Source organism: Entamoeba dispar, genomic scaffold (assembly GCF_000209125.1).
Source record: "Entamoeba dispar SAW760 scf_1105229462867 genomic scaffold, whole genome shotgun sequence".
Classification (NCBI taxonomy): Eukaryota; Evosea; order Mastigamoebida; family Endamoebidae; genus Entamoeba; species Entamoeba dispar.
In genome coordinates, this window is record NW_001855407.1 from 16038 (window position 1) to 29582 (window position 13545).

The 13545-nt window shown below is 22.9% G+C and overlaps 5 protein-coding genes across 5 annotated transcripts in view, besides 26 other annotated features; 2 read left to right on the forward strand and 3 right to left on the reverse strand.

The window, feature by feature from the left end:
- Window positions 1-578, forward strand: part of EDI_254990 (uncharacterized protein) — a gene marked incomplete at both ends in the record, with an annotated part of 1291 nt that extends 713 nt beyond the window's left edge. The window contains one exon of the mRNA XM_001740304.1: window positions 4-578. Coding sequence (XP_001740356.1) covers window positions 4-578 — 575 coding nt within the window. The remainder of the gene's footprint in view (window positions 1-3) is intronic.
- A 458-nt stretch (window positions 579-1036) lies between these two features.
- Window positions 1037-1175: a microsatellite.
- A 219-nt stretch (window positions 1176-1394) lies between these two features.
- Window positions 1395-1426: a sequence feature (AT_rich).
- Window positions 1427-1445: 19 nt separating this feature from the next.
- Window positions 1446-1607: a microsatellite.
- A 98-nt stretch (window positions 1608-1705) lies between these two features.
- Window positions 1706-1727: a sequence feature (AT_rich).
- Window positions 1728-1853: 126 nt separating this feature from the next.
- Window positions 1854-1876: a sequence feature (AT_rich).
- A 47-nt stretch (window positions 1877-1923) lies between these two features.
- Window positions 1924-1980: a sequence feature (AT_rich).
- Window positions 1981-2171: 191 nt separating this feature from the next.
- EDI_255100 (uncharacterized protein) lies at window positions 2172-3308 on the forward strand (the record flags this gene model as incomplete). Its single annotated transcript, XM_001740305.1, has 1 exon — window positions 2172-3308. The coding sequence occupies one exon, from the start codon at window positions 2172-2174 to the stop codon at window positions 3306-3308; it is 1137 nt and encodes a 378-aa protein (XP_001740357.1).
- Window positions 3309-3538: 230 nt separating this feature from the next.
- Window positions 3539-3659: a microsatellite.
- A 67-nt stretch (window positions 3660-3726) lies between these two features.
- Window positions 3727-3779: a sequence feature (AT_rich).
- A 117-nt stretch (window positions 3780-3896) lies between these two features.
- Window positions 3897-3920: a sequence feature (AT_rich).
- Window positions 3921-4094: 174 nt separating this feature from the next.
- EDI_255110 (uncharacterized protein) lies at window positions 4095-4870 on the reverse strand (the record flags this gene model as incomplete). The annotated part of the gene is made up of 4 exons (XM_001740306.1): window positions 4095-4149; window positions 4233-4390; window positions 4482-4588; window positions 4852-4870. The coding sequence occupies 4 exons, from the start codon at window positions 4868-4870 to the stop codon at window positions 4095-4097; spliced, it is 339 nt and encodes a 112-aa protein (XP_001740358.1).
- Window positions 4405-4468: a sequence feature (AT_rich).
- Window positions 4871-4919: 49 nt separating the features above from the next.
- Window positions 4920-4969: a sequence feature (AT_rich).
- A 210-nt stretch (window positions 4970-5179) lies between these two features.
- EDI_255120 (uncharacterized protein) lies at window positions 5180-5537 on the reverse strand (the record flags this gene model as incomplete). The annotated part of the gene is made up of 2 exons (XM_001740307.1): window positions 5180-5343; window positions 5462-5537. The coding sequence occupies 2 exons, from the start codon at window positions 5535-5537 to the stop codon at window positions 5180-5182; spliced, it is 240 nt and encodes a 79-aa protein (XP_001740359.1).
- Window positions 5538-6051: 514 nt separating this feature from the next.
- Window positions 6052-6185: a sequence feature (AT_rich).
- Window positions 6186-6283: 98 nt separating this feature from the next.
- Window positions 6284-6381: a sequence feature (AT_rich).
- An 18-nt stretch (window positions 6382-6399) lies between these two features.
- Window positions 6400-6425: a sequence feature (AT_rich).
- Window positions 6426-6512: 87 nt separating this feature from the next.
- Window positions 6513-6686: a microsatellite.
- Window positions 6687-6723: 37 nt separating this feature from the next.
- Window positions 6724-6771: a sequence feature (AT_rich).
- A 596-nt stretch (window positions 6772-7367) lies between these two features.
- Window positions 7368-7511: a microsatellite.
- Window positions 7421-7601: a microsatellite.
- A 43-nt stretch (window positions 7602-7644) lies between these two features.
- Window positions 7645-7677: a sequence feature (AT_rich).
- Window positions 7678-9130: 1453 nt separating this feature from the next.
- Window positions 9131-9220: a sequence feature (AT_rich).
- A 134-nt stretch (window positions 9221-9354) lies between these two features.
- Window positions 9355-9489: a microsatellite.
- A 155-nt stretch (window positions 9490-9644) lies between these two features.
- Window positions 9645-9845: a repeat region.
- A 57-nt stretch (window positions 9846-9902) lies between these two features.
- Window positions 9903-10089: a microsatellite.
- Window positions 10018-10161: a microsatellite.
- A 69-nt stretch (window positions 10162-10230) lies between these two features.
- Window positions 10231-10480: a repeat region.
- Window positions 10481-10846: 366 nt separating this feature from the next.
- On the reverse strand, window positions 10847-13266 carry EDI_255130 (F-box and WD domain protein, putative; the record flags this gene model as incomplete). Its single annotated transcript, XM_001740308.1, has 2 exons — window positions 10847-13058; window positions 13124-13266. 2 exons carry the CDS (start codon window positions 13264-13266, stop codon window positions 10847-10849), a joined length of 2355 nt encoding a protein of 784 aa, XP_001740360.1.
- Window positions 13267-13272: 6 nt separating this feature from the next.
- Window positions 13273-13317: a sequence feature (AT_rich).
- Between the last annotated feature and the right edge of the window lie 228 nt (window positions 13318-13545).

The following is a 13545-nucleotide window of genomic DNA, read 5'->3' on the forward strand; positions in this document are numbered from 1 at the left end:
AAGATCTTATGAAGAAAACAATGGAAAATTTAAATGAACAACAACTTCGTTATGTATTAAATGAAACATTAAAAGGATTAGTTTATCTTCATAGTATTAAAATTATCCATCATGATATTAAAGCTGGAAATATTTTACTTACAAATGAAGGTAAAGTAAAATTAGCTGATTTTGGTGTATCTCAACAATATAAAGAGAATGAAAATAAGAAAGCAGAAGACTTTATTGGAAGTCCTTTATTTATGTCACCTGAAGTCATTAAAAAATCTTTCTATAATAATAAAACAGATATTTGGTCTTTAGGAATTACTGTTATTGAAATGGCAGAAGGAAATCCACCAAATAGACATGTCACTAGTTTTGACCAATTACTTACTGTCATTGAAAATAAACCTCCTTCTTTTAAAAATCCAAAGTTGTGGACAACTCAATTGGTTGATTTTGTTGCACAATGTCTTATTATTGATTATAATCAAAGACCAGATGCTGTAACATTATTATGGCATCCTTTTATTGTAGCACAATCCCCTCCATCTCCACAACCTTTATTAGATCTAATTAAACAAGTCGCTAATTAATGGATATACCAAATATCAGAACTTCTTTGTTCTTTATATTCTAATATTCATTTCTTTCATATTTTATCATTGATATTGTGTTTGATTATTATTGTTTTGAATTGTTATTTAAACTAAAGATAAACATCAATGAACCAAAAAATTAATTATTTGGTTCACTTGCCATAGACAAATTCAATAAATCTGTGTTACTTAACTTCATTGTTCTAATCCCATTCATAAAGAAATCATTTGTTTGTTTATTGACTTGGGTTATATATAGTATTAAACAAAAGAGTAAAAAAGATATATACAACATAAAAATATTACAAAAAGAATAGGTAACTTCAACAAAATATTGAGAAATCCATTTTAACCAGGAAATCTAAATGGCAGAGAATGGGTCAGATAGGTATTATTAAAATAACTATAATAAGAAGGTGTTATTTATCTAATTCACTAACACTATCAAATGCTTTAATAGGAATTATAACATAAATAACAGATATTATCATAATAGAAATAATATCATAAAATGAAGAAGATAAATATATCAAAATAAATAAAGAAGAATAAGAAATATAAGAGTAATAGAAAGATAAAGTCAAGAATGAAAATTGATTGACTAAGAAGTCAATACATAAAATAGAACAAAAGAAATAACAATGCAATAATTAAAGAATTCATGCTTTCAACAATTTAGAAAATATAACATTTTATTACAAAATAATAGACTAAAATAAGAAATCCAGATTATAAAGAAAAAAAAGAAAATAATGAATAACCAAAACAACTTGACTTTTTTTTGACAATTATTAAAATAATACTGTAACAGTGAATAAATAATAATTATAAAGAAATAAAATAATGCAATGTTATTTTTATAATAATAAATAAATACTCAATAAAGAAGAAAAAAAATAATAAATATTAATGATTAAAATAATGTATATTTGATATTTTAATTTCTCAATAAAAAGTAAAGAAATGAAACATTAAAATATCAATCTAATACAAACAATAAACATAAAATAAACATAAATTAATAAAAACACTAAATGTTTGATAATAATTGATGTAAATGAATTACTATTTTATGAACGATATTATAATGTTATAATATTCACAGCTTAAACACAAAACATTAGTATAAATAAAAAATTATTATTTGGAATATTAACCATTATTCGTTTTATTTTCATTTATTATTTTATATGTTTTTCTACTTATTAGTTGTTTATTCATGTCATACTCATTATTTTTATTATCAAAAACAAGTAAAAGATAGAATAAGTGAATAAAATTATAAATAATAAAATCTGACTATGACTTAATAATTAACTTATTTGTAGTCTTTAGTTCATAGATAATATTAAAACAATTAAATATAAACACAAATAATAAATAGAATGTTTTAATTATAGCCATTTATATAATACAACTCATCCTATTAATAATTTATTGTTTATGAAATGAATATTTACTTGAATTTCAATAAAGAATAAATAGAAGAAAATAGAATGATAATCTTAAAATTATTTCAAGTTCAAATTAAAATATAAAGAAGAATTAACAAATCAAACTAATAAACACAATAAACAACAATAAAAAAGAATGAGATTAGGACATAATGAAATAATGATAACGTCAATGTACTTTGATGACATTAATGATTTTATTAATTTAGAAATAGGAATTAAAAAGTTTCAAGGAAATATGGAACGATTTCATTTTAATCCAATTCCTTTAAATGAATATTCAAGAAGGTTATTTCCTAATATTGAAACACTACACTTGTATAGTAAAGACGATGAAGTGTTTAAAGATGGAAGAATATTTAAATATATAATATGGTATACAATTAGTTATTCAACATATTTAAAAGAAAAAGAAGAAGGGAGTGTATATAAAAATATAGAATATACACAATCAGATAGAGAGGAACATGGAAATATAATACCACTAGAAGTTAAGTCACTTGGGTGGAAATGTTTTGAATACACTGACATAACATCAATTACTATACCAAAAACAATTACTAAAATACAATGGGACTGTTTTAGTAATTGTTCATTAACATCAATTACTATTCCAACAACGGTTAGTGAAATAGAAGATAGTTGTTTCGACAGATGTTATTCATTAAAATATATTAATATACCATCAACAATTAGTGTGTTAGGGGTTGAGTGTTTTCAAAATTGTCTGTCATTAACCAATATGAGTATAGACAATACACAATTCATAAGTAAAGAAAGAATATTTATGAATGAACCAGTGTTAGTTAGAATTGAAATACCTGAATGCTTAGAAATGATAAATGGAAAGACTTTTGAAAAGAAAGATATTAATGAATTTATTATTCCTTCATCAATTACTAAATTAGGAAATCACTGTTTCAGCGGATGTTCTTCATTAAAATCAGTTGATATTCCAGCATCAGTTAGTAAAATAGGATGGAATTGTTTTTGTGAATGTTCATCATTAAAAAAGATTAAGATTCCATCGTCAGTTAGTAAAATAGGAGATTATTGTTTTGAAAAGTGTATGTCATTAAAATCAGTTGATATCCCATCATCAGTTACTGAAATAGGGTATAAGTGTTTTTATAATTGTTTATCACTAAAAACAATTAATATTCCAACAGCAATTATTAAAATAGGGGATGGATGTTTTTATAAATGTAGGTGTGAAAAAAGTTTAAAGAAAAATAAAAGAATACCAGAAAATTGTTTTAATAAATATTACTGAATGAAACTAATAAAATAAAGTTATAATAAGAGAAATACAAATATAACCTGAAACAGAAACGAAACAAATAAATTATACTTAATTGCTAACGGTATATTATACTAGCAATAAATATGAAAACTTTCAAAAATGCATTAATGGAATGAAAATTTGTTTTATTTCACTTTTATTATTACATTCAACAACAAGATGAGTAATGACATTAGATTGATTCCGATTGTCATATTCTAATTTATTTATGTTTCTATTTTACTTATTTCTTCATCATTTTCTTTGATTTCTTTATTAATTCTTTGTTCTGTTTCTTTTATCTTTCAATCTGTTTCTTTTATTTCATCAATTTCATTATTTGATAGAATATCTTTATCATTAATTGTTGTCATTCCATCTGATGATTTAATTGTATCAAGATAAAGTGTATTATTATTAAAATATCTTGTTGTTAAAATATTATTTTTATTTAAATATTTTGAACCAATTGGTTGCATTAATAATGTAAATTAAGTTCTAAGATAAAATATTCATCCCAAATTCCAAGTGGCATAATAATATTTCCTTTATAATCTTTAAACCATATTTCTATTGAAGATATATTTTTATTAATATTAAAATGTTTTGGTGTCATATTTCCATATGTTGAAAAACATATCATTTGATCATTTTCAGGTGAATCATAATTAAATGAACCATGACAACTAACACCAATATCTAATTGACCATTCAAATTAAAATAAACAAAATTCAATACTTTATTGTTTTAGGATAGTTTTCAGAAGTAATGAATTCTCATGGTAAATTCACTCTCCATTTACCTGTTGTTATATTTAGAGATGTATTTTCTCTTGTGATTGTTAAATATCTTTGATTATTTAATGAATACATCTTGAACTAGTTATTATTAGATGAGTATTAAACAATCAAAACAAACTAAAAGTAGTGTTTCTGAACGATAACAAAAAATTGTTGTGATGAAACATTAGAAGATGTTGTTTATGATAATGAAGAATATGAATATGATACAAATCCAATGAATCAACAAATAAACAAATTAACACATCAACAAAATACAACACAATAAATGTCTATTGATGAAGAGAATATAAATAATATCAAAACTAAAAAATATATAAAATATTTATGAAATATTCATTAAATTTAAACAATTCACCAAACATGAATTTGATTTATGTAACTGTTCAAGTATGAATAATGATTATAAACATTGCAATATGTTTGATAAAAACAAGAAATTATAGATACAATAAATAGATATGATTTCACTGAATGAATAATGATAAATAGCACATTTGATCAATGAAAAAGTTATTCACAATTGAATTGGAAAGTATGAGTAATGTTCATGATGTCCAGAAAATGAATGAAGAAGTTGAAATATAATATTTGAAAACAAAACATTACATGAAATAGTGAGAAAACTATCCAGATTATAATTATGATAATATCAAAATATTTAAGAATGATCAATTAATTCAATCTTTTTATTAACTTTTACATCTCCTGTTAATTTATCTATTTTCATTACTTGATTCATATTCATTCATAAATATAATCAATAAGTAACTAACTCACTTACAACCACTGTTATTTGTCTAAATATAAATTTGAAATATTTAGAATATCATTTAAATATAATAATTATTGATACTTGTGTTTTGAAAGATTGATTTAACCATTTCTATATGTGTATATTTACAATGATTGTTGTTTTCAAATGTATTAATCTTGTAATGATTTCTCTACATGTTTTATCTTCTTTCATTAATGCAAATGATGCATCTTATTATAATTAATAAATGTTTTTCTTGTTATTGTTTATAATATTGAAGTGAGTTGAATAAACTTTTCATAATTCATTCCAATAATGATGTTTTGATCAAATCTTTTAATTGTTTGAATGTTTTATCTTCACCTGTATTTTGTAATACATAAATAACTACTTCATATAAATGTTCTATTCTATTCATTTTTATTAATTTATTCATTATAAATGTTGCTTTTCTTGTTTCTTGTTTATCTAATACAATATTTAAATTATTACAACAAAAGAATATCTGATAATGAATATGATATATTGTATTTCTTTCATTAATTCAAGATAATCTAATAATTGACATTTCACATATTCTATCAACTAAATTTTATGATCATCTTTAAAACCATCATCAAAAATGTTTGAATGATTGTATTATTTATATCAAAATAATCCATTCTAAAATTAAATGCTTCAAAAAGTATTTAAATCAAGGATATCTTGGTTCTTAAAATAACCTTAACCTTTCAAAAAGAATACCGTTTCGAAGCTCCTTTTGTGCTTTATTTTCTATCATAATTAATGTTCTGATTCTTTCCATTTCTTTTCTTAATCTACCATTTTCTCCAGTAATATCTTCCATTAATTTTAATGGAACATCAACCTGTCTTTTAATGAAATGACTAATCTTTTCTTTAGGTGTTAATTTATTCTTCATTGGTTTTATTTCTTGTTGGGCATGTTCAGGAGTGTTTGGACATGGGAGACGTTCTTGTACTTATGTAAAAGCACTAATGGTTATCACTAGGATCATTAATAGAGTTTATTTAAATTGTTGATAAAGAGATATCGAGGTTGAGTTGTGTATCACTAAAAAATAGTGATACCCTTCTTGTTGGTTATTGATAAAGATGAAGGGTAAATTGGTTCACCTTCAATGTAGTTCCATTTGTTCTGTTATAGTTTTCAAGGAAAAATTTTTTTATTAAAATTTATTAAGTATTTTATTATTTGTCTTTTATTATTATTTTTAAGTTCTATAAGAATACTTTTATTTATATTTATTATTTAATTTAAAATTAAATTAATTTTCAAATTAAATATAAGAAGATGTAAAGAGAGAATAAATAAAAAGAGAAAATGAATAAAAATAATAACATGAAATGAAAAAATTATTATAAATGATAAAACGATTGTAATTACGTTAATTTATTTATTGAATATTATTATACAAAATGATACAATATCATTTCATTTGTTTTTAGATTTAAATAGATTTGATATTATATAAAATGAAAATATCACATAAGTAATCTCAACTATTTAATATAAATAAATAATTTAAACCATGAACCAAGAATGATGAAATTAAAGAAATGATAATGTTAACAAAAGAACTGTTGTATAACTTAGAGTATAAATTAATAACAATTAATAAAAATAAAGAAGAGATGGAAAATTGTTAATAATTATAAAGAAAATGATAATAATTTATTAAAAATATCAATAAAATTGAGTTTAATGTATAATAAACATAAAATGAGTAAATAAAACAACAAATCAAAATTACTGAATAACAATGTTAATATAAACAAATAAATAAAAATTGTAAAGTAATGAATACTCATTAATGATTCATCATTCATTAAATAAAAATTTAATTTGAAAAATATAAATGAATTATAATAATAACATAACACTTACTTTAATTATATTCTACAACTGACTTTGTTATTATAACCTATTTTATCATATAACACTAACAGGGTTAGGGTTTGTTGAATTCAATTATTTTGAGAACTCATTATAATAAATCAGCCATGACAGGTGTAAAAGAGAAGTGTTAACATCTGCTACCTATTCAGAAACTGACTCACCCAATCTTCAGGTTGCTTGCACACTTCTCTCATAACTCCTTCTTCTTCCATCTAACACTAATGAGAATGAAAAGAAATTATTGAAAGGAGCATATTGAAAGTCGTGTGGGTGTCAACACTCTAACAGGATGGAGTAAACATAATAATCATATACTGTAATGTTTAAATTTATTATGAAAAGTGTATGAAAAATATAATTATAGAAGGTGAAAGGATTATGCAATTACTCAACAGAATTTAGTGGTTCTTATAAAACTCTTATGAGTGTTCTATATTTGTTGATATTACAGCAACTATTTTGTTTTAAGTTTCTTATTAATAATTTCTTGTTCTTTATTGTGTTTTCTAATAATATCTTCTTAAATTCCTTTATTTGAAAAACATTCAATTGATTGTCGTTTTGATGTGGTGTTTTTTATTTATATTCTTCACAGTTTATTCTTTGGTCTTAACTATTTTTTATGTATTTCTTCTTTTATTTATATCTTCAATTATTCTTATTATTTTATATTTCTGTTATTTCATTATTATATTCTTTCTTATTCTTATTTATTTTCACTTTAACACATATTTTTGTTTTGTTGGATTTTGTATATATTATTCATTTAAATTTCTTATTTCTTTTATCTTTTTCATTTTTAATTTGTGGTAGTATTTTAAATATATTCCATATAAATAGAAGAAATGGAATAAATTAAATTATTATTCATTTTTATTAATAGTATCATTCAAATGGTTGTTATTTATTTTATATTCATTAACCATAACTTCTAATTTCAATTAAAATATCAAAAAATCATTCAAATTAATTATACCAATATCCATTTTATCTTGAATTCATAACTCAGTATGAATAATAAGTAATTAAATATCAAAGTCAATTCATACATTTCACTGAATGTTAAATATTCAAACAAAATAATCTCTATCAAAATTAGATATGACACTATTCATTGAATCAGCACGAAATCAAGAAAGAAGTATTAATTTAAAATAGTTGGAAATAAAAATGTTAAAATTAAGTTGTTATTTTGTGAATGAATTAATAAAGAGATATTTATGACCATTTTAATTGATCTCTTCTTTTGTACTTTTTTAAATTGTTGTTGATTTATTGTTCCGTTTGTATTTGTGTTGTAATAATATGATATGGTATTTTAGTTTTAGTGAATTTGTACAATTTAGTGTGTAGAATAATAATATAAAATAAACAAACATTTCGTGAAGAGAATCAAGAGGATGAGAAATACGAGATGAATGATAAAATATATTTTATTTTCTTGTGCACGTTCTTTGATTCATCAGAAATATATACCATAAATGAGTCAATAAGAAACGACATACTCATTCATTGAATCTTCTTTTCTATTTCAGAAATGAGAATGTGTTTTATCAAATATAAAGATGGTTTAGTTGTAATAAATCATTTTCTCTTTTATATTAAACTAATATTGTCAATAAATAATTTATTGATAAGTTAGTGTTTCTTCTATAACAATTATTTATTTAAGTTAACATTTGGATAAATCCACATTATCATTATTTATTAAAAACTATGAATTCAACTTGATAATTTCTTAAATCTTAAATGTGTATTTGTTGTTTTTTCATTGATTAATAATACCTGTGTTCTTTCAACTTAATCTTTTAATACTTCTTTATCATGTTATCCTCTTTGTTATTTTATTTGACCGTATAGATTTATTTGAAAGAAGTTCAATTTCTAATATAATCAATAAGTATTTTGATGATATATTATATTGATTCAATTCAAATAAATAACATTTAATATCGTTTATTGTTTGTGTTATAAATTCGTATTATTTCACTTTAATAGAATCATACAGTCTAATGTGTAGTTCTTCACTTATTATAACTATCCTTAAATCTTTTTTCATTTGATAAGTCTATTAATAATACTTCTTAGCATTCTCTTTTTGAACATAAATAATATGAAATAATAATGACTCAAAAATAATTGAAGTGTAAATATTGAGATACTTGAATAAATCAAAAAACACTTGTTCATCTAAGAATTGTAATTTTTGTAAATAAATCTTATTATGATCTCATATATCTCTTCAAATTCTTTTAAATTATCAGTATTTTGTATCGAATATGGTAATTACTTATGCTGTTGATTAATTGCATTGGATATGATAATGAGTTATAAGAAAATAATAATAATACAAATATAATCTAATTTGTATAAAATATCCATTTTATATCAACATATAACATTAATACAAAATAATATAAATATTGAGAGATTACATTAAAGTGAATATAAAGAATAAATAGGATTTAAAGTGTAACAACAGAAAATGAACTTTAAAAAAAAGAAAATAAGAAAAATCGAAAGAGGTAATACAAAATACATTTTGACAATAAAAGGTGTATAGAAATAACTTAATAAATGTACAGTTAAACATAAAAAATAAATAAGAAGAAAGATGTAAAAAGAAAAAAAAAGAAATTTATAAAAAAATAAGAAAAATCTCTAAATAAGAATGACATGAAGTTAAAATTAAAATACTCTTTTGAAATTGAGTTTTTTGTTAGAATAAAAAGTATAACTGTACGGTCAATTCACCTCTCCATAGTTTCCTTAGTCAAGGAATAATATGGATAAATCTGTTAAGACTTAATTAACTAATTAATTTATATTAGAAGTAAATGAAGTGTATGTTCTTTTTCAATGCAGAATATACAATAAATTTCGTTACCATTGCAACCGATTAACACCCTTGACTCTGGTAAAGAAAACCAAAAATGTAAATATTTAATTTCATACGAGAGAACGAAGTTCAATGGCAATAAAACGAGTGATTAGAATGGTAAACAACTAAATGAACATTCGTTTAAAAAGAAAAATGATCAAGAAAAATATGAATAAGTTGAACGGCAATAAAATAAGCATCAACAAGAATCATAAAATATTACCAAAGAATAAAATTAAAGTGAAATCAAGAAGATAAGAAGTAAATTGACAAAGGGGAATATAAAGAAATAAATAAGTAATGAAATGATGATAATATAGAACAAGAAGATTATTCAATCTAAAATAAAATGAAAAATGGAAAAAGTTAAGGAAAGAAGAAATAAATAAAGATAATAATCAAAACAAATAAAAGATGTAAAGTTACAAGAATAATAAGCAAGAAATAAAGAACAATACAAGAAAACAATGAAATATAATAATGAATGAAGTGATTGATTTTAAAGTAATTAGCTAATTAAAAAGTATAATAAAAATGATACTTTAATCTATGTATAATTTTTATCAATGCTTAATGAAAATCAAGAACATCAGATTAATTAAAGAACTAAAAAAATTGCAATTGACAAGATAAAAGAAATTAAAAAAGTTGCGGTTAAGAATAAAAAGGATGTTATAGAATTGTTTCTATCACAAACAAACATACTCTGTAGAAATGATAGATAATAAAGATGTGATGTGATTAATCTCCTAAGACTAACCAATAACAAAGGCTAATTCTATTAATACAAATTAATTACTTTTTAATTTAAAGAAGCTTTATTTCTTTACTGGTACTGTATTACATTTTATTCTTTCTTCATAACTAACTCGTTATTATTTTACACCTTCGTTACGTTATCATTTATTTGTAATAAACATATCTAATTTATTGATGAATGATTTGTTATTAATAAAAAATAGATATTATTCCTTCCTTATGTTTATTTATATTATGATAAATTATATGTCATTTTATGCAATATAATATTAATACTTTACTATAAGTATAGATAGTTTAATGATGTGTTTATAATTTGTTGTCATTTCGTGTGTTAATAAATCAAATCATTTAACACAGAGAAATGAAAACATAAAACGGATATTTTTCATATTTAAATTAAACAAATAATCAATACCTCCACATTGAGATTGTACCATCTTTAAATCCACAACAAATAATATTCTTTTTTGAAGTAATACTAATTAGTCCAGAGGTGTTGTATGAATTGAGAGTGATAGACTGTGTTGGGTTGTCAGTCGGAAAAATATAAACCTCTCCACTTTCACCACCACAAATCAATGCCTTATTATTATAAGTCATATTACAAATTTTTTTCTTAACAGAATGAGTTGGATGCGTTAACTCTCTAATGTCCCAATAATGAACCAATCTATCGTTTCCAGCAGAAACGAAACTGTAAGGACTTATTTGTTCGAGTCCAACAATACCTGATTTATGTCCTTTTATTTTAGAAATTCTTGGATTAGAAATTGAGGGATCCCACAATTGAATAGTTCTATCAGCAGAACCACTAAGAAATAATGAACTAAATGGTTTTACAATTTGGACTTTTCTTTGATGACCAGAGTATGTAAATAATAAGGTTTGTCTCATGTCAGAATATCTATATGCAGTAATTTTTTCATTCCAAACAATAAAGTCCATATCCCTCAATGGAAGAAATCCCTCTAATTTACCTTCGTTAACATCAAAAACTTGAGACTCACGAGAGTCTGACCAATTAATATATTTAATAGTACCACAATGATATCCAGATGCAATAAAATTATTCATAATAAATTTAGTGGATACCAAACAACTATTTGGACCAACAAACGTTCTTGATGATTCGTCTTGTAAATTCCAAAGTCTAATTTTTCTATCAGAACTCCCACTAACTAACAATGAACAATCATCACTAATATCTAATGCTCGGATCAAATTTGTATGGCCTGTTAGTACTGAATGTTTTGGAGTAGCTCCTTTCCATTCTTCATAAAAACACTGAGAAGAGTTTTGAAGAGGATGTTCTGTGTAATAAAAAGGATGTTGTTGTGGTAGTGGTTTATTTTGAATTACAAGTTTACTACAATATTCCATCATTTCTTTAAGTTGTTTGTTTGTTCGAGAAAGTGCAGTCATATCTTCCTTTGTAAAATATCGACTTATTTTAACCATTAGAGGTAATTGAATTTTTAATAATGGAGGAATAACTGGATCTGTACTTGTAATAATTGTTAATGGTTGTTTGTAATTATGAACAGGAGAAACTTTTTGAAAAGAAAGTTCTATATTTCTTAAGAATTCTAACATAGCGTGTAAAGCAACTTTATCATTTAAACGAGGTAATGTTGTTTTAGCAACTACTTTAACATTAAATTGAATATTCCAAGTTCCTTCACAACCACAGACATAGATGTAACTTGGACCAAAATTATATTTTTGAATACCTTTATTTTCTTCTTGAGAAGAAAGAGTGGATAAACTCTTAAAATATACTAAAGCACAATTCTCTGAATAAATAAAAGAAGAAAATGAAATATCTTCTCCATCATTTTGATAAGAATTAGGACATGATTTATGAAAGATTGTTGTTAAACTATCAGTTGTTTCTACTACCCTACAACGGTCTTGAAAAACTAGTTCTATAAGTGTTTCTCTTGATAACCTAAATTCACATATCTTTTGAATTGAACCTTCAACAATAAATGACGCCTGGTCACATACAAATTCAACACATGTAATTCTTGTATTATTAGAATCATACCAAACTTCTCCAATACTATCATGTTTTCCATTTAGAGTTAATTCAAGACCAATACGCTCAATAGTAATAGTATTAATTATATTTATTCTTTCTAAAGTTTTGTCATATTTTAAATAATCAAAACATGATTTCATTCTTCTGATTGGAATATAACTAAACCTTTCAAGAGACTCATTAATATCATTTGATTGAAGCCAAGGAATAGGTTGAATAATTTCATAATCAGATATAAGACAACCACCTTTAGTTTCTTCAAGGGTGATTGCCTGCATTAATATTGCACTATCTCTAAATGGAATAATTTTTGATTTGTCATGAGTAACACTCAATGAAAGAATATATGTTTTATCTGTAAATTTTTTGATAACTCTTTTTAGACAAAGAGCGTTTTTATTGAATCCAATTAAATTAAATTCCATTTCTACAACCAAATCAAAAATATTATCTTTCTGAATAAAATTTAACTTGTAAATAAAAGGAAGATATTGGACGTATGTCTCAAAATTTAAAAAGAATTCATACAATTCAATAGTCTTTGTAGGAATGACTCCTTCAATAACAATAACATCTAATCTAATTTGTCAATACTTTTAACTACCTTTTTATTAATGAAAAAGTTGAATTTGAATAATACAAACCCCCCTTCTTTTTTTAAGTATCCAATAGTAAATGGTATCGACTCAATTGTAACTTTTTTCTTTTTTGTACATTCTTTATTATGAATACGTTTATTAAGATATTCTAAATCTTTAATAATATCATCAGTAGTGAACTGATTCATAAAGAGTTAAAATAATTTTAAAATTCTTTTTTTTTTCTTTTTTTTTTAAATCAAAACAAGTGGAAAAGAGCCAATAAATGAATCTATGCTACATAAAACAAAAAAGTTCTTCTTTTTTTGGTATAACTTTTTTTTAACTCTTTTGTTTTATTTTTTTGTATTTCTATAACAAAATACTAAATATCGATTATTTAAATAAACTTTTCTATTTTTTTTCAGAGTTGATGTTAGGATAATATCATCAAATAGAAGTTAATGATAAAAATATAAATAGTTAAA